The 19743-nt window shown below is 59.4% G+C and overlaps 1 protein-coding gene across 1 annotated transcript; it reads left to right on the top strand.

Moving 5' to 3' along the window:
- Nucleotides 1–2634: 2634 nt before the first annotated feature.
- Nucleotides 2635–13785, top strand: OVOL1 (ovo like transcriptional repressor 1). The gene is made up of 4 exons (XM_055583327.1): nt 2635–3063; nt 9456–9673; nt 11331–11520; nt 11677–13785. Exons 1-4 carry the CDS (start codon nt 2964–2966, stop codon nt 11970–11972), a joined length of 804 nt encoding a protein of 267 aa, XP_055439302.1. The 5' UTR covers nt 2635–2963; the 3' UTR covers nt 11973–13785.
- The last annotated feature ends 5958 nt before the right edge of the window (nt 13786–19743 follow it).

The following is a 19743-nucleotide window of genomic DNA, read 5'->3' as shown; positions in this document are numbered from 1 at the left end:
GGGAACCAAGATCCTGCAAGCCACACAGTGAAGCCATAAGTAAATGATAAAAATTGGTAGATTTCACACACAAATTTCGATTTCCAGTTCCTAAATGGATGAAAGTGGCACCACTGGGTTTCTGTGCTTGAATGACATGCTTGCCACTGGCACTGTAGATAGTCACATTCTCCACGCCACCCTCAATTTCCGAGAGCTGCCTTTTGTCACTGAACTGACATTATAGTTTTCCTTATAATAATAATAAAAAAAAAAAGTCAGCTCTGCATTTATGCCTCTAGCAAAAGTTGGAACAGGAAAGACTGTGTCACATGAGTCAAGAAACATAGGCTAGGGACTTCCCTGGTGGTTCAGTGGTGAAGAATCTGCCTGCCAGTGGAACACTGATCCACGATCCGGGAAGATCCCATATGCCATGGAGCAACAAAGCCCGTGGGCCGCAACTATTGAGCCTGTGCTCTAGAGCCTGGGACCCGCAGCTACTAAGCCCATGTGCAGCAGCTACTGAAGCCCGAGCACCTAGAGCCCGTGCTCCACAACAAGAAAAGCCACCACAACGAAAAGCCCAAGCAGCAACAAAGTCCCAGCACAGCCAATAAATAAATAATTTTTTTAAAAAAACAAACATACGCTATTCATCCATTCAATAAACATTCATTGACACCCACTATGTGCCAGGCACTGTTACAGATGCTGTAGATACAGCGTGGACAACACAGATAAATCTCTCTCCTTCCCAGGGCCTCATTCTATACACTGGGTACACTGGAGAACTTTCTTTCCCCAAGTGAAGACATCTGAGTTCTTCCCCCATAAAAAGGACTGCCCGTGTCCAGCATTATCCATGAAGACTTCATCAGAGTTTCCACAAAGTCCCTACTGTGTCCCAGCTCCTGTCAAGGTCTGGTACAACCAGGGTGCTCAATAAACATTTATCGGATGTCTGAGAGTTCAGGGTAAGAGTTGACAAGGTAAGTGTGGGCTGTGGGAGGCAGAGTCTTGGGAAAGGAAGAGGAAGGGGGCGAACATTAATGCCCCTGCCAGATCTCACACCATCCTCAACACGGCCCCAGGAGTTAGACAAGGGATTCTCAGGTCACAGACAATACAGGCTGGAAAGGAAAGCTCCTCCGCAGGCCAGACTCCCAGGTTCCAGGAAGGTGTAGAGGAGGAGGCCCATCTGGCCCCTAAGTCCACCCTTTCCCCACCAACCCAGGGTGTGCTCCACAGAAGTTCTGTGGGGGGATGTTAAGGGCCTCTGGAACCTCCCTCTTAAAAAAACTACCTTCTTTCACTACATGCCTGAAAGTCCACCATAGGCAGGCTGCTCCTTTTCTGACTCCTGACTTTTGAACTGTGTGAATTCATTTATCAGATTCATTTCCTCCTAATCTGTTTCAGCAAACATTTAATATGTGAGAAAGGTGTGTGTGTGGCCGGGACTCTGAAATATTAGTTTATTTTACATGGTGGAAGCGAGGGGAGCTAAAAGAGGAAGGGGTCCTATCCCCTGCCCTTACTAGTCAGCTGGTAAGAGAAACCCAGTGGCCCAAGCGTCACAGTTACTGTGCCTCACAGAGGCCACCAGGCGCTTCTGAGGAGGGCGGGGGGGCTCCCTCCAGGAGGCTGGGCCTGGGGACTGGGCAGGGCATGGTGAATGGTTGGAGTGAGGGTCCCAGGCTGAACCTGAGCCCTGGGTAGGACACAAGCTCTTTGCCTGCCGTGGCTGCAGCCAGGCGAAGGAAGCTGGTCCTCCACCATCCGCTCCCCTCCAGTCTTGCTGCACCCGAAATCGGGCCATCTGGGACAAAGTCGAGGGCTTTGGGGGTGGGGCGCGGGGTAAGCCCCAATGGCTAAGGCGCTGGGGTCTTTCGGGAAGGCGGCGGACTCAGAGCGCTTTAAACGACCCTTCCTCCACGAAGCCTTCCACGCCTGCCCGGCGGAAAGGCGGGCTCTCGGCGGCCCCGGGCCCGGCGGGTGCTCTCCGCTTTGTATTGCGGCCGGCGCGTCCTGGCCTGCGGGTCCACCCGCCTGCGCGTTCCTGCGGCCCCGCGTGCCATTCCGCACGGAGCCGGCGACCAGTCAACACCTCTGGGCTGAGCCACGAATTGCTCAGCCAGGCCTTTGAGGCCCGGGGCCGCCTGGGCCCAGGCCCGGTTCAACAAGTGTGGGCCGGGCCGCCCAGTCTCGCCCGACGGCTTCGCGCCTCCCCAGGCGCCCGGGGCGCGCCGGGCCCCGTCGGGCGAGTTTCACTTCATCACCCGCGGAGCGTGCGAGCGCCGGATAACGTTGCCCCTTCCCCTCCCTCCCCTGCTCGTCTGCTCTCTCTCCGAAACTCCGGTTGGCGAACGCTAGCCCTCCCGCTGGGCGGCAACCAGGCCGGCCCGGCCCGGCAGCCGGGTGCTCTGCTCCCGCCCCCGCCCGGCCACCCCGCCCAGGCCGCGAGGCCACCTCACCGGCAGCGGAATGGAAACCGGTTCGACAGGTAACAAATAGGTGGGTTGTCACCGTTATTTCCCAACGCATGCGCCGTCGCTCCCCGGGCCACTCCAAGCTAATTAGCTCCGATCACCCCCTCCCCGCCCCAGCCACCAACACACACAGCCGCGAGCCAATAAAGCGTGAACCCGTCCGGCCGGCTAGCACTTTAAGACTCCGCGAGCGGCCGCGAGGGACGCCAGTCGCTCCGGGAGACGCTTCCCCGCCGCCCGCTGCACCTGGAGGCTGCAGGGGACCTCATTGGGACCGGAGGACGCAACAGCTCCTCCGAGCTGAAACGGGCGCGCGCCGTCCCGGGCACGGCCTCCTGGCGGAACGCGGGGCGCTTTGGCTACTTCTTCTCCGACCTACTCGCCTCTCCACCCCGGCCGCCCCCCGCCCGCCTCCAGCCCGGCCTGGGAAAGGTGGGACGACTACGGCTGTAGTTGCGGAAGCGGCCCGTGCCGCGCGAGGAGGGTTCGAAGATGCCCCGCGCGTTTCTGGTGAAGAAGCCGTGCGTCTCCACGTGCAAGAGGAACTGGAGCGAGCTCCCCGACGAGGAGCGCGGCGAAATCTACGTGCCAGGTGAGGCGCCCGGCCAGCGCGCCCCGAGCCCAGCGCCGCTGAGAGGACGCCGGGCCCCGTCGAGCGGGCGGCGTGCGGGGCGCCGTGGCGCAGAGCCCGGCGGCCGGCGCAGCAGCGGCGCCCGATTTAATGTTTAAGCGGCCGCGGCCCCGTTAGCCCGCGCGGGCGCGGCCAACCCCGGGCGCAGGAGGGAGGGGAGGGCAGGGCGGGCGGAAGGAGCAGCCATGTGGGGGCGGGGGTGGGCGCGGGGGGACAGCGGTTCCCAGGCTCTGGCGGGGGCGCGCGGGCCCGCGTGGGGCCGCCCTCCCCTCCACCGGCCCGAGCCGCGGCGCAGGGGAGGCAACGGGGTGTGTCACCGCCCCGGCGACCCTCCACTCTCGCGTCGTAAATCCAGAAAGCCGGGGCTTTTATGAGGCGGGCGGAGGGCACTGGAGCGGTGTCACTTTGGGGGAGCCGGGAGCGAGCTGGAGTTTGGGCTGAGGTTTGTGCAAAATAATGCAAGAGAAGACCCAGAGCGTAGGCCACCTTTATTGCTCTCTCCGTTACCCCCACAACGCGGGTGGCCAGAAGGTCCCCGTGGGGGTCGGGCAGGCAGGGAGCCCCCAGCCGTGGGGAACGCCAGACGGCCGGGAAATCGCCCGGCTGCACCCGACCAGCCCTTAAGACAAAGGTGAGATCGGGTCTCACCTCGGTTAGAAACGCGCCTCCTTCAGGCTCGAAGAGGACACCAGTGAGCTGAAGGGGGGTTTAAAGAACCCATCCCACAGCCAGGGACCAGCTTGGGGGAAGCTGGGGCAGCCAGTTTATTGTCGGAAGACGCCTTGACAGCGTCGGAGTCAACTTGGAATGAGTAACCCCAGTTGTTTCTTGCCCCGGCGACATCTTCCTTGTTAGCCTTCTGTCCGCCCCACCCCCAACAGAATCTTAGGTCGGGAGCGAGCCGGTTTCCTTCGGAACTCCCCCTCCCCAGGCCTGGGGGGTGGGGCGAGGGATGCGCTGAACACCCTGCCCAGCGCCTCCAAGGGGGGAGAGGTTGTAATTAACCAACCGACTTTGACCCTTGATCTGCAGACTCCTCGGCACCGCCCCAGGCCTTGTAGGCAAGTGGCGAAATGAGGGCGGTGAGGGGCCCTGTGAGGGCTCTTGCCTCAGTTTCTCTCCTGAATGCATGGTTGGAGACAGTGAGTGGAGCGGTGGCCTGACGGATATCAGGATCCTATGGCCTAGGGTGCTGGCAGGGTGTTTCACAGCTTAGCCTTGTCTCAAGCTCCTTGGTCCCTGTCTACAGCCTCCTTAAGACCAGGGCATGTTCCAAGCCCTGATGATCCCAGTGGGGAAACTGAGACATCAAGGGAAGTGAGCAGGCCCACGATTCTCTGTGCGGTTTCTTGCTTCTCCAAGTTCCCCAGGGAGTTGATGGTGTTTCAGGTCCGGAAGGGGTGAGGGTGAGGGCCACGGGCCCCCTTCCTTGCTCCTGCTCCTCCCTCACCTGTGTTTGACTTGCTGCTTAGCTGCTCCTTGGGATCTGATAAACCGAACTTGGACTGTGTTAAAGGTGAGCGGAGCCTTGCTGGAGACTCAGTGTGCTGTTATTTTTAGTTTTATTTCACATCCCAATCAGTAACAGGTCATGTGTTGACTTTTACAAAGGACAAAGAAATTCCGCTTGTTCAAATTGTTGGCCGCCTTGTATCCTAGTGGTTTTCCCCACCGCAGTTCTGGCGGCTGTGGTGGGAGTGGCGGTGGCGGCAGGGGTACCTACACCCAGGGGCAGGCCCAGCAGGTGCGAAGGAGGGCATCTGGATGTCTGTGCCACCTGCTGCTGCTGTCCAGGTGAGGGGAGCTGCTCAGCCTGCAGGACCACCCTGGACGTAGGGTGGGGTCTGACCTGGAGATGCAGGTGAGAATTTGCCAGGCAAAGTCCTGTGGGGTCAAGCAAAGAGTAGAAGTCAAAGAACTGACTTTTGCCCCTCAAAGCCATGTGGCCCACTAGCAAGTTTTCCCACAGTTTTTGGAAATGAGAAAGCGAATGTTCTCGGGCTACGCTCGGGCGCCTCAGATGGCTGGAGAGTGGGGAGTGTGTTTTGTGGTGGCCTGTCCCCTGACTGGGCCATTCCATCACCAGCGGACCGTGACCCCAGGAGCCGGCTGGGCACGTTTCCTTCACCCCACCCCACAGACTCAGCACGTTGTGACCAGCTAAGCATTGACCCCGTCCGGTCCCCCCGGGAGAGGCACTGGGAGGGCTGGGGAATGAAGCGTTTGAGGTCTAACCTTCCCACACCAGACCTCTGAGACCCTCAGAGCAGCAAAGAATGCCTGGAAAGAAGGGCTTTACTGACTGAAGGGTCTGGCCCCTGGCCTGGCAGGTCTGACTCCAGGCCCCCAGCCTCTTCTCTGAGGTACAGTTCTAGAGGTTTCCCACCCTCAGTCCCCTGGCCTCAATCTCTCCCGAAAGCTGAGGGAAAGGCCCAGAGGTGGGCACAGGGGCTGGAAGGCCGTGGGGGTGGGAGACGGTGCCACTCCTGCTGGGAGCATTGAAAGGGCTCATGGTTAAGAAGCCCCCTCTTTGGGCCCCCCTGGCCCCCATCTCCCTGGCATTTCTCCTATTGTGTCAGTACTGACTGTGGGAGGGCTGCTGGTTTCTTGAGGATGAACTCAGGCACCTGTACCCAGGAGCTAAATTCCATCTCCTGGACCAAAGAGGAAGCTCCGGGAACAGACAGGAACGCGGATGAAGCGGGGGTCCTCCTGGCCCCTGCTGAGAGGAATAGGCAAAGGCTGGGAAGGCCCTGGAGGGGCAGACCGAGTCTGGAAGCTGAAGCACACGCGCCAGCCATGAGTGTCCCAAGGCCTCTCCCCTCTCCCCAGCTTGGGACACAGCGTCTGTGGGCCCTTCTGCCAGTTCCCCAGCATGTGCCCTCCCCAGGGAGGCAGCCAGGCTGAGGTGGGGGCGCCTGGAGCTTCCCCAGCCTGGCTCTGATTAGGCCGTGCGGGTTGCTGGGCAGCTCTCTTTCCGGGCCCGGCGGAGATAGGAAGGCTGAGAAAGTCAGCTTGGGGCCCCAGCGTACCCGTGTGGGGGTGGGACGGAGTGGAGCTGGGGTGCGATTATGCCTCTGCTGGTAATTATTCTAGTTCCTGGGAAGGGTTGGCAGTGAGGTCTCCGTGGAGCAAGGCTGGGAAGGTAGGCAGCCAGCCCACGGGTGGGAAGGGTGGGCTCGGTGGGCTTCCTGGCTGTCCCATGGGGTGCCGTCACCCAAGCTGCCCTTGCTCTTTGTCCCTCGCTTGGGTGACCTGAGGCAGAATCCTGCCAGACTGTTTGTCCCAAAAAGAGAGCAGGTGAGGACGAGTCCTCTGGGCACAGGGAGGACAGGAGCAGAGCGTGGCCATTGTTGACGTCAGGCTTCCTCTTTAACTCTGTTCACTCTCAGCCGGGGTTGTGTGGCCTGCCTCCCACAGGGGGCTCCCCGTGCTGCCCTGGGAGGGAGGGTGGGCAGCACGCAAATGCTGCCCAGTCCCGCGGTATCTGCCCGGGAGTGAGGGCTGGGGTGCGCCGGGTGACCTGCACTGTGGACTCGGTATGAAAAACGGTTGGCGGAGGGGGAAGGTCCCGCCTGAGGGGAACACTTGGCGTTCACAGAATGGGAACCACAGGCTGAGAGACAGGCCCGTTGTGTTTGCAGGGCTGCCCACTTCGGGCAGTTGGCTTCACTGGCTTCCTTTGAGGCCCTGCTAGCTGACCTGGGGGCGGGAGGAGACGGGTGCGGGGACCCTGCCCTTCCTGATGAGGGTGCAAGGCCGCCTGACAGCCGGGGCTGTGCTGACGCTCGGGGCTCCCTCCGCCCCGGTTCAGGGCTGAGCTGAGCCCCGACCCCCTCCCAGGTCGGCGCAGCCCCAGCCTCTGGGAGGCAGAGGCTGGGTGTCCTCACGCCTCCTTTGGCTGCTCTGCCCAGAGAGCTTGGCCCTGGCCTGAGGCCTTGGATGGGGAGGACCCAGTACCCTGTCTGGTATTTGGGCCAGGAGCTTGAGGTACTTGCTGAAGGCCGAGGAGCAGGGAGAAGGCCTTTTGAGGGGGTAGAGGGAGCTGCTCTGAACCCCTCATCCAGGTGGAGGCAAGCTGGGCAGACAGAAGGAAAGCCCTCAAACACCTGAGGCTGCGGGGAGAGGACCCGGCTGGCGCGGCCTGGCCACGCTCCTCAGCTGTGGGTGGGCGAAGAGTAGCCACAGCGGAGGCCACCTTGCCGGAAATGTCTAATTAGGGGACAGAGAGCAGCACCGGCAGGACCCAACCAGTTCTGCTTCCTGCGACTCGGTGACACCCAGCCATAGGAGCGGCACGCGGGCGAGCACTCCCTGTGCGTGCGGCGGCAGCGGGGACACGCTCCTGGGGGTGGCGGGAAGACAGGTTTGGCGGGACGGGTGGGAGGAGGTGAGCACCCCACCCTGATGGCCTCACCTGCCCCTGGCTTGGGGTAGAAGCGGCGTGGAAGCAGGCCAGGCAGGCCCGCTCCCTGCCCTGGCTCCCCGGCACTGTCATTTCGGGGTTTTCTGTGGAATGAGAGAGGCATGCACTGGTCCCTCCCCAAACGGGCTGAGATCTCAGAACCCTGGCCTCGGACACCACCCCCCAACTCTGGTGGAGCAAGGGAGCCAAGAGTGACAACTCACTGGGGTGCAAACCGGTTAACCCTTACCTGCTGTCACGCCTCCGTCTACTGCTCCATGTGCAGGCGGTGTGGCCCGGCTCCAGCACTGGGGAGCCTCGCTCATGCTACCCGATACTGAAAGATAGAGAGAGTAGAGGTTCCTATTTATCTCTACCTGGATTGAGAAATGGAAATTGTCATCCAGCTTTGAATTCCCAGGCAGGATCTCCAATAGCCATGTAAGCTGGCATCAGCTGAAGCTGCCAGCTCTCAGACACGCCCGCCCTCAGCAGCCCCCATCCCTGTGGGAAGACTGGAGGGACCCCCAAGAGCTCCGGCCTGACATCCAGCCGCCCAGGGCTTGGAGAGAGGCCAGGCCGGGGCCAGGCGCTGGTGAATCAACTCCCAGAATGAGGTGGCTCATTAGAATCCCCGAATGGACAGACGGACGGCGCCAGTGCCAGCCGAACGGGTTTGGGTGTCAGGCAAGCACATTCTTCCCCCGTCAGACCTTTGTTGTGCTTTGAGGGGGCGAGAGCTGGGGCCTCTCCCGAAACTGGGGTGCCTCCACAGCTGCCTCTCCTCCATCAGTGTGTCCTCCGCCCCCTCGGGTCCCGGCCCTCCGCCTCCAGCCTCGCCCGCTGCGTCCTGTCTCACCGGCCAGGGGGCAGCGGAGCAGCGGTCTGTTCGTGGTTCTGAAACCCTAAGTCCACTTCCCGAGTCCCCTCCCGGAAGCCCACTCATCCTTTCCTCCCTGTGCCCCTCTTGAGTTTTCCTTCTGAGGCTTGGAGAATGTTCCTGGCTTAGCCTCTCTGGGGGAAAAACACTAAGTTGACACATTAGATTGTTTGCCTCGTCTCTGGGGGTGTGAGACTCGTCTCTTCTTTGTCACTCGGGAGACCTCCCCGCCTCTCTAGTCGGGACGGGGTCCAAGCCCCCATGTGTGAGGTGTCTGCTCGCTGTCGCTGGTGTCAATGCCCAGGGGGAGCCCAAGCCCTCTAGGCGCCACCGTGAACTGAGCTTGGAGCGGTGAGGAGCGGTCCCTGCTGCGGGGGAGGCTTGCGTCACAGGCAGGCAGGCTGCCCAGGAGACTGTTAGGCCGCATCCACCTGCTGCTCCCTGACCTCCTCCCTGCTCCGCCCCACCCACCTGTCTGCCTGCCAGGCTCGGCCCACAGGAGTGGGGAGCCTGGAGCCCCAAACAGCCGCAGTGTCGGGGACAGACCGGCCCGAGGGAGGGAGGGGTTAGGACCACCCCGTTCCCCACAACCAGCGGCTGAATCTGCCTGGAGGAGAGGCCCTGAGTGGCCCTGACCACCGGGACCCTTCTGGGGCCGCGATGAGTCCCGGGACCCCGGGCCTCCCATGGTGCCCTTTGTCCCTGTGGGAGCGTGGATGAGGCCTGGAATCCAGGGGGACTGGCCCAGGTGGGGCCAGCAGACAACTCAGGAGGAATAATTGGTAGCGCAGGTTTGGTCCTCCCAGTTCCGCTAAGACACAAATTACTCAGCGGGCAGGCCTGTGGGCCGTGGCGCTTGGCTGGCGTCACCTGTAATTACCTTAATGGGGTGGGAGGGCGGTGCGGCGGGCAGTGGGCTGGGGGCAGCCCTGCTCTGCCACATGCCTGCGAGGGGCGGGACGGTGGCTCGCGGTTCCAGCCAGCTCACTGCCAGGGAGCCCTCCTGAAACCCCACAGAGTCCCCTTTTCTCTTCCAAGCCCTTCACCTGGCTGCTCTTCTTTTCACAGTTAGCCTGGGCTTCTGTCCGCCACAGCCCTACCAGGAACCAGAGCCATCGGTGGCCGAACCCCCTTCTTGCCCCCTGGCTTTGGACATGAGCCTTCGGAACTCCAGCTATAGCGTGACCCCCGGGCCCTGCGTGGTGGCCCAGCTGCCCTCCGAAGACATGAGCCGTCTGACAGGCCCGCAGAGCAGAGACCACGGCTTTCTGCGCACCAAGATGAAGGTACTGACCCTCACAGTGTCCCTGAGGCCCAGGGGCACGTGGGTCCACATGGGTCCCACCCACGAGATGTGGCCCAAATGAGATTGGGCAGACTGGCTTTGGATCTGGGTCCATATTTCTACAGATGTGAACCACCCTGGGGCATAGACAGGGTGGGAAAGAAAAGTGAGTCTGAAGTGAGAATGCCATGCGTTGGGGAGAAGCAGTAAGGTGCAAGAGATGTCCAGCCCTTTGGAGTCCTTTGTGGGGGTTGTCTAGTTTTGTTTCTGGCCTTGAGGGGAGGCAGCCCTTACACAGAAGTCCTTGGAAAAGCGGGGAGGTGTGAGCCCGGCTCTGCACCTTGGCCTGGCCCGCGTCTCCGCTGCCTCAAGAGTGAGGTCTGGGGTCTGCTCAGTGGTCAGCTGTCCCCCGAGGCGTGTGCCCAGCAGTCTCTACCTCGCCCAAGTGTACGCTTCCAACCCAGGGCCTTGCATCTGGGGCGGGGCCTGGTGAACCCGGGTTCAGCAGCCGAGGCAGGAAGAAGCACAGGGTGGCGGAAATGGCGCTGCTTTCCAGGAGCATGAGGCCTGCATTCCTGAAAGTGCTGGAACCTGGAAGCACCTGCCAGTGGTGATCTAGTGGAAGGGCTCTCACGGAGCTTCCTGTGAGCCAAGAGACTGGAGAAAACTGGCAGGGAAAGGCTGCTCCTCCTCTCTCACCCGTGGAGGCTGGGTGTTGTAGCCCGCCGGGAATCACCAGGAGATGTGCTGGGTGGCTGACAGGGGAGCTAACACGGCGCCCCGATCCCCAAGGGCCTCTCCTCCCAGCCCTTGAGTCCCAGCAGCTTGGGAGCACGTGGAGGGAAAGCAGAGGGCACGGGACCGTAGACGAGCCAGAGAAGTGAGTCCTGACCCCAAACAGCTTGCTCAGTGAGCAACACAGCCTTTACCCGGTGCCAGGGGCAGCGCAGGGCCAGGCGGTATGGGTGATGGGGGGGCACCTCGGGCCCGGGGAGCTCAGGCAGCGTGGCCAGCGACGAGGCCACCATGAAGCACAAGCAGCCTCTGAGCGTTCAGAGCTAGGGCCTGGAGCCCACATCTCCACTCCTGAACAGACCTGAGGTGTTCCACGGTTACCCTGAAAATGAAAAACCTTTATAGAGTCATCAGGGTGGCAAAGGGACCCAGACTAGACCATGTCAGGCTCAAGAAAGGCCGGGGCTGGGCTGGCCCGTGAGGCGAGGCAGCTCCGGGCCCCCAGCGGTGGCCTCAGCCTCGGAGGGCGGCGCGGAGACCACGACCACGTTGTGGAGCCTTCCCCGTCCTGAGGCGCAGACTGAGAACTGAGCAGCAGCTAGAGGACGCCCAGGCTCAGCGAAGCGGGGCTTTCTGCCAGGGATAGTTGCCCTCTTTCTGTCGGGAGCTGGCCGGCTGTCTTTAGAGACGGCAAAGAAGGGCCTCGCAGAGGGACTCAGGAGCCGGACAGGAGACTGACCGAGGACCCAAGGCGGCTTCCGGCCCCACCACCCCATCTCCGGGAGCCAGCGGCCCAGAGGTGTGGCCCCTGGGTGGGCAGCGCCCCTCCTCGGGGCCGGGGGCTGGCACAGTGGATCTTCCCGATCTGCCACCTGCAGTCCCAGCTCCTGGGTGTCTGTCACACACACCGCCCTCGCCCACAGGTGACGCTGGGGGATGGTCCCAGTGGAGACCTCTTCACCTGCCACATCTGCCAGAAGGCCTTCACCTACCAGCGCATGCTGAACCGCCACATGAAGTGCCACAATGACGTCAAGAGGCACCTCTGCACCTACTGCGGGAAGGGCTTCAACGACACCTTTGACCTCAAGAGGCATGTGCGCACCCACACAGGTGAGAGGGGCCCGCCCCGCGCGAGGCCCAGCAGCTGTGCGGCCATGGCGGGGGGCTGGGGCGTTCGGGGCGGACGTCCTCGTCCCCTCCGTCGGGCCGCTGGGGCTCCTGTGCCCCAGAGCTGGGTCCCTGACGCCCGCGCTGCCCTCCCCGCAGGCGTGCGGCCCTACAAGTGCAGCCTGTGTGATAAAGCCTTCACGCAGCGCTGCTCTCTGGAGTCCCACCTCAAGAAGATCCACGGTGTGCAGCAGAAGTACGCGTACAAGGAGCGGAGGGCCAAGCTGTACGTGTGCGAGGAGTGCGGCTGCACGTCCGAGAGCCAGGAGGGCCATGTCCTCCACCTCAAGGAGCACCATCCCGACAGCCCGCTGCTGCGCAAGACCTCCAAGAAGGTGGCCGTGGCCCTGCAGAACACCGTCACCTCCCTGCTGCAGGGCGCCCACCACGTCTGAGCGGCGGCGCCCCGAGAGGGTGGGGGCCGCCTCCTTGCTGCCCCGCCAGCCCGCCCTCTGCGGCTTCCTGCCGGAGCACCCAAGGACAGGCCTGGAGCTGGCCACGCGTGCTTGCTCAGGCGGGCACTACTACTGACCTCTGTTTGTATTTGCACTGGTGTCTTTGAGCAGAGGCCACTCTGAGCCTGGGCAGACGTGTGGGGCAGGGTGAGGCCGGGACTGCCTTCCCTGTGGAGCAGCTGAGTCCAGAGATAGGACTTCCTTCCCAGACGAGGTATGGGAAGGTGATTCTCTCGTCCCTCGCCTCTGAAGCCCTGGGGCAGGGGCAGCTGTTTCCCTGTGGATGGCAGTCGGGTACCCTGACAAAGGACACCCTGGCAAACGCCAGTGGTGGAGGAGCTGGCTTTGGCCCACCCGGCTGTGTTCCTCTTGCTCAGGGCTGCAGGGCTCTGCTCGTTGACAGGGAGATGCACACGCGTGTGCACAGCCGTGGACGTGCGTACACGGGAGGCCTTGCCACGTATCACCTCATTTTTAGGAAATCAACTACTGGTGCCAAGGAGGTTTTATTTCTTTTTTAAAAAGATGACAAGTGTACAGATATTAATATATTTTTGGTGCCGATGGCGACTGCTTTTAAGAGAGGATGGAGCTGGCTTTTCTCCTCCCCACGCAGTTCTATTTATCCTGGACATTTCACACCTCCCCTGTGCCTCGGCTGTGGGGTGGCCACCCTCACCCACCCTCATCTTTCCCAAGATATTTAATCGAAGACTTCCCTCCAGCCCTGGGGGAGGGTGCACTGCGCCCCGTTCTCTCCTCCTGATGGGACAGCCCATCACAGCTTCTGCTCTTCCCTCCTTAGAATTCTGCCTCCTTCCTACATCCTTTCAAGGCCAGCCTCTGGGTGACCGAGAGCCCCCTGGCCTCCTGATGACAGACCATGGGTGGAACAACTCACCATTCCAGAGGCTGAGGGTTTGTCTGGCTGGGGCCGTGGGGCTAAGACCAGTGGTGGGGTTATGAGTCTGTGATGCGCCCAGGGGTCCACCGCTGGCAGTAACAAGAAGAGTGCAGGGCCAGGCTGCGAGGTCTGCTTTTTTCCTGGCTGAGTCAAAAACCCTAGGACAGGAGCAAAAAAATGGGACAAAGTAATAACCAAACACATCAGAAGCTTCTGGAGGGAGGACAGTATGAGATGGTTAACTGGTTATCTTTGTAGCCTTTTTGCTGTTTTTCTAACGGCAGGGTTGGTCCTTGAGCCCCTGAGAAGGGAGCCACCCCTGCATTAGAAGGACTCGGCCAGGCTCCCCTGGCTTTAGCCAGGTTTCCTACTAAGAACAGGAAAGGGCTGTGGGTCAAAAGGGAGAGACAGGCAGGGGCTGGAGCTAGTCTGCCAAAGAATGAGAAGGCAAACTCGAAAGAGCACACAGAGCAGGTGGAGCCGCCCTGCAAAGCCAAAGCCCAGGTGGCCCCAGCCTTGGCCTCTCCTGCAGCATCCACCCAGCCTGGGATGCGGGAGGGGACCTTCTCTGACACAGCTCGGAATGTGTGTGGATGGTTTTGGAAGAGTCTTGCTTCATTTTACTCTAGAGCCTGCAAGAGCTGCTGTATTCTGGAACTTGTAATGTATAAAATAACTTTCTCTGGAAGTTCTGTCTTGTTTACATGTCTGGATCCCTGTGTTTGTTGCCTGGTCATTGTTCATCTCTGTGTTCCTTGCCTCTCCAAGGAAGTTGCAAAGCTCTGTGTTGTCTGTTTTATTTTATAACTTTCCCCTCAGCTAGCAAAATAAAAGAACTGTCATTTTCTGTGTTTCAGTGTTTTTGTTTTATAGGCCTTTTTTTCCCTACCTACAAGGAAATTAATCAAAACAGTGGATACATTCTATTCAAAGTCTTAGCCTTTTACAGGTAGCAGTGGCCCTCAAGTCAAGACAAGAACCTGCTCGATTAAGTGGCCTGCCCATGGTCTAAGCGGTCAGTGCCTGCTGACCCGAGGGCCCCGTTCTGTTCTCTGTGGTGGCCACAGGGTCCAGTCTCTTCCCCATACCCTGCCAGGACCATAGGGGGAAGAACCGCATTCCCTAAATAGTAGGGCATGAAGTTCTTGTCAGTTCTGGGTCAGACACGTAGCTGTGGGGATGGTCACACCCACACAGCCTTTGTTCCAGGCCAGGCACGTTGTGTATTAGCACCCTTGACCTTCCAGCCACACTCTGGGATGGGTGCACACTGCTGATGGGGAGGTTGGCAGATGGCATGGCAACTCAAAGTAGAGGGAAACTTAGAGATCACCCGGCCGTGCCCATCACCTACCTAGGATCACTGCGGAAACCTGATCGCTCGGGGACCCGGGTGCCTGAGTGCCCGTTCAGTGTTCTTCCATCACAGCCTCGCCAGGGATGGAGGAGGCGGCTGCCAGGCCTGGGCCCTTGGCATACGTTCTGGGAGAAGGGTTGGTAGCCCTGGTGCAGTGAGGAAAAAGGAAAACATTGATCTGACCTCCACGGCTCTTCTGTGTGAAGGCAGAGGGTGGGCCCTTGGAAGGGCCCTTGGCCCTCCCTGGGTCTCTTTAAATAGCCAAGCACAGAGGATTTCTTTTTATCTCTAGAAGCCTCCCAATGTGAAAGGCAAACCAAATCCCATTTTTCCGTGTCCCAGGATGAGCAGAGCCCATTGTCGAGGCCCAGATGATTAACTGCTATGTAAACTTTAGCAGGAGCAAGATTTCCCGGAAGCCAGGGATGGGGGTGGGGGGAGGGCTCCCTCTGAGGCTCTGCTGTCTCCCCCTCCTCAGCAGGGCTCGGGGGTGGGACACCACCCGACAAGGTCAGGCCAGGCGGTCACATTTTGAGGGCCCGTAATGATCTCTGGCTTCTGCAGGATGGCTGCCGCATGTGAGCCTCCCCGGATGGGGAAAGAGGCCGCAGCCAGGCAGAGGGGAGAGATTAACGCAAGTCAATGTATAACTACAGCCAGACGACCAATGACCAATGCTGTGGGACCCAAAAAGGAGGCTTTTGTGTTTGAAAGAGTAAAGATTTCTTGGAAGAGGTGGGGTTCAGCTGGGCCGGAAAAAATGGGAGGGTCTGAAGAGAACAAAAGAGGAGGGAAGGCGTTTCTGGGCAGGTGAGGGTAGGATCAGACCCAGAAGAGAGGAGGTGTGCGCCTGCGCTGGGCGGAGGTCCTCACCAGTCCCATTGCCAGTCCCGACGCTGTCACTCATTCAGCCACACCACGGGTGTTTTTTGAGCCCTGCGCAGGTGCCAATAAGAACTGGTAACAAAACAGGAGAGACAAAAGAGCTGGCTGGGACCTAGCAAGACGTCTGGTCTAAAGGAGGATGGAGGGAGAGTCCGATTTATACAGCTAAAAGCAAAGCAACCAAGTGCAGGGCAGAGGGAACTTTATAACACCAGGAAGTGTGGTGAAGATTTAGACTGTATATTTGTATGCATTTTCTAATGTTTTTACAATGAACATATATTATCTTTTATAATCAGGAAAAAATTAAGTTATAAAACAATTCGGGGCTTTTAGTCAACTTGAAGTTCAACACGTCACTGGGGATGGAGCTGCCCAAAGGAGTGCCAGTGTGACCCTGGAGTCAGTGGAGGCGGGGAAAGAGCAGAGATAGGGCTTCCCTGGTGGCTCAGATGGTAAAGAATCCACCTGCAATGGGGGAAAACTGGGTTCAATCCCTGGAGGAGGGCATGGCAACCCACTCCAGTATTCTTGCCTGGAGAATCCCCATGGACAGAGAAGCCTGGCGGGCTACAGTCCATGAGGTCCTGGAGAGTCTGACACGATTGAGCGACTAAACACATGGGACTTGAGGCCCAGCCCTGTCTCTGACTGCCTGTGGGGCCTTGGGCAAGAGACTGAACCCCTCAGTTTTTCATCTATAAAATGAGGTGGCTCCCCAAGTTGAAAGGTCCGTTCTGTCCTAACGACTTCATGTCTCGAGGCCCCCATCTCAATAAAACCCTTGAAGAAACTCACTGACAAACTGCGGTGGAGGAGGTGCAGAAGGCCGAGAAGGTTGTCCTGCAAGTGGGGGAGATCAACCACACGGCTGCCGACTTGAAGCAGGGGGAAAGGCTCATTCCGGTGGATCCAACGGGCAGAACCTGGGCAGAGAGGGGAGCATCAGAGGGACGCGGGCCCCCACTGCGAGGAGCCCTGGGGCAGCAGCTCAGGAGGGAGGCAACCCCAGGGAGGGTGCCTGGGATCTGCTGGCTGTTCCTGGGAAGCCATTTGTCAGGAATTTCTGCAGGGACTCAAGTTGAGGGGCTGAAGGCTAGACAGAATAATCTTCAAGACTTCCACCCACGGAATTCTAAGAGGTTGAGCAGTGGTCAGGACTTCCCCTGCGGTTCAGATGGTAAAGCGTCTGTCTACAATGCAGGAGACCTGGGTTCGATCCCTGGGTCGGGAAGATTCCCTGGAGAAGGAAATGGCAACCCACTCCAGTACTCTTACCTAGAAAATCCCATGGACGGAGGAGCCTGGTGCAGGCTACTGCCCATGAGGTCGCAAAGAGTCGGACACGACTGAGCGACTTCACTTTCACATTCATGACTTCCAAGCCCCAAAAATGAGAGTGAAGAGAATGGAATGGAAAAGGAAACCCTGGATGGGGAAGACCAGCTGGGAGCCTGGGCTTGGGTGGTTTTGCCAAGAGAAGGGCTCCCCTGGCTGGTCCTTGGGGCCACCCAGGAGGAGCCCACTCCCTCAGGCGGGGGCAGTCACCTGACCCAGGATGTCCCACCTTCTTCACGTCCGAGACCAGCCTGCCCTCTGTACTCCTCATCCCAGCCCGCTTCCCCAGTTCCTAGAGTCTGCTTTGAATTTTTTCTTTTTTGACCGTGTTGCATGGCATGCAGGATCTTAGTTCCCTGACCCCCTGCACTGGGAGCATGGAGTGTTAACCACTGGACCGCCAGGGAAGTCCGCTAGAGTCTGTCTGATACTCCATCCGTCAACCTACCAGTCATCTCCCTCAGGGACGGCCCTCCTTGTCTGGCAGCCCCTTGCCCCCAGGCGGCTGGCTCGCTGACACATTGGGGCTCAGGTCCCACACCAGCACTGGAGGGGACGTGAGTCAGGTGTGAAGATTTTGGCCCTGGCCCAAGAGGGACATGGACAATGACGTCTTCCAGTTTCTATTTCCTGAAAACGTAAGAGCTGGGTATCAAGCGATCCGTGTCCTCTCTTCCCCACGTGTTCTCTGCACAGAAAATGAGGGAGACGACTTCTACCCTATCAAGCTTTCACAGCAGGACACACATCAGGCATCTAGAAACACGCTCAGAGATGTGAAGGGCGGGGAGCCGGCTGCATGGTGCAACCTGCCGAACCCTCAAGCGGGAGCATGCAACTGTCCACAGAATTCTCTGGTGACTTAACCTTTGAGGGCGGATCGCCTGCCCCCCACCCCCCACTCCCACCTCCACACAGAGGAAGCCAGGGCAGGGCAGCCCAGGGCAGAGAACAAGTGAGTGAGCTCTGTGTCCAGCCTGCGGGTCCACGCTGCCCGTTGGTGGACAGACGGACCATGGCATTCAAGGTGGGAGACCAAACCGGGAGAGGCTCTGGGCACTGAAAGATGCCGGTGTTGCTCACTGCTGAGCCTGGCACTCCTGAGGCCACGTCACCGGCCCTTTAATAGCAGCTAATCACCACTGGCATTTATTGAGCTCCTACTACACACCGCGCTGCGCTTCCCCTCTGACATCATTGCTAACCACGACAACAACTCTGGGAGGTGGCTATTATTGTTCCTATTTTTAGACAAAGAAATGGAAGCTCGGGGAGATGAAATGCCTTGCTCAGGGTCACATGGGCTCCAGTCTGAGGCCTGACTCTCAGGCTGGGACTCCTGTCTCTCCAGCCCTTCACGATCAGGCGGTGGGAGAACCTTTCCTCTCCATGAGCACCTACTCTGTGCCGAGCCCTGTGCTGAAGCCCTGGGGGTGCAGGGGGATGCGGTCCCTGCACCCCGGGGTTCACCTTGCCCTGGGGGAGCCGCACTAGAGCATAAGAGCCAGGGAGCAGGAAGGGGCGACCCCATGTCAGCAGAGCTGGGGAAAGAGAAAGGTGGGAGAAACCCTGACACGGATGAGCCCCCACGACTGCCTGTCTGGTGATTTGTGCCCTAGCCCCAAGGTCTGGACTCTCCAGATGAGAAACCGCACCTGCGTGCTCAGTCACGTCTGACTCTCTGCAACCCCATGGACTGTAGCCTGCCAGGCTCTTCTGTCCATGGGGTTTTTTGGGCAAGAATACTGGAGCGGGTTGCCATTGGGAAAGTGATGCCTAGAAGCATTAACAGGAGGCCAAGTTCACAGTGGTTACCCTGCGGAGCCACCACTGTGCAGGCACCTGGCTGGGGCCTCCCAGCCTCTCACTGATGGGTGTCACACTGTATTCCTATGCGTGAAATGCATGAAAATATAAGAAAAGAGGGTCCCAGAAACTCCTAAGCCCAAAGGTCCTCGGTGAGAGACCAAAGGGGCCAAGGGTGTCGGGGTCTAGCTCCAGCCACAGCCATCTTCGATATTCCAAACCCGGAGAAAGGACAGGCAGGGAGATGCTTGGGAGCCAGGATGTTCCAAACCGGCAGGAACTCTGAAGGGAGCTCCAGCACCTGCCCCCACGCCTGCCCTGACCTTCTCCCTGCAGACCCAGATTACCAGGTAGTGATCATCCTTTCCTCACCCCCTTGGCCTGTCCAGTCCAGCCCGCTCCTCCAGGCCTCCCCCAGGACTCCAGGCAACAGGCCCGGGCGCTTCCCCCTCCTCACGAGCAGGTGAGTTGGTGAAGCTGGCCAGGAGAACTGGTAGGACTCCCATCCCTTCTGCCAGAGGCAGAACTTGCAGCGGTAATCACAGGGCAAAGGAGCGGGCCAGCCGGAGACTCAGGAAGAGGAGGGCAGGCTGGTGGGCCCAGGCTGGCTCAGAAGCAAGAGGGGCCCTCGGAGAGTCAGGCTCTCTGTTCCTGCCCTGACAGACCCAATCAGTACAGCCTGCCCTGCCGGACCCTGATGCTAATACCCCGACATAGTCTTCTTCTCTGCCATCCTCCAGGCTTCTGAGAAGTTCACGGCCAGGTTTTCTGATGGAACCTCTGAGGGGCTCACCATCACCCACAGGAAGCAGCCTGTGAAAGAGGAGGAGGTGATGATGTCCTGGAAGTTGGGGGTGGAGGGATGGGGGCTTGGTGCCCAGGCAAAGAGGAATGGCCTTCCCTAAGGAGGCCAGGGTGCTTCTGGGGGTGGGCACTGGAGGAGGAGCCCTCTATAAAGTTTGCTCTGTTGCTGGGGAATTTGTTAAAGAGACAGCAGAGGAGAAAGAGCATCTATGGCCTGGTTGGGAGATGTGGGGGATATCCATACATTCCCACACTCAAAATGGTGCATGAAGATGTGGTGTCGAGAGGACTTCCCTGGTGGTCCAATGGTTAAGACTCTGCCCTTCCACTGCAGGGGGTGCAGGTTCAAACCTCTGGTCAGGGAACTAAGATCCTGCAGGCACAGTGTGGCAAAAAAAAAAAAAAAAAGAAAGAGAGAGAGAGAGAGAGAAAGGGATTTCCCTGGTGCTACAGTGTATAAGAATCCACCTGCCAATGCAGGGGACAGGTTCGATCCCTGGCCCAGGAAGATTCCACAAGCCACAAAGTAACTAGGCCCGTGCACCATAACTACAGAGCCCTCATGCTACAAGTACTGAAGCCTGTGTGCTTAGAGCCTGTGCTTGGAAACAAGAGAA

The sequence above is a fragment of the Bubalus kerabau genome, chromosome 5 (assembly GCF_029407905.1).
Source record: "Bubalus kerabau isolate K-KA32 ecotype Philippines breed swamp buffalo chromosome 5, PCC_UOA_SB_1v2, whole genome shotgun sequence".
Lineage (NCBI taxonomy): Eukaryota > Metazoa > Chordata > Mammalia > Artiodactyla > Bovidae > Bubalus > Bubalus kerabau.
The sequence above is the reverse complement of the archived record's forward strand: the minus strand, read 5'-3'. Positions and strand labels throughout refer to the sequence as shown.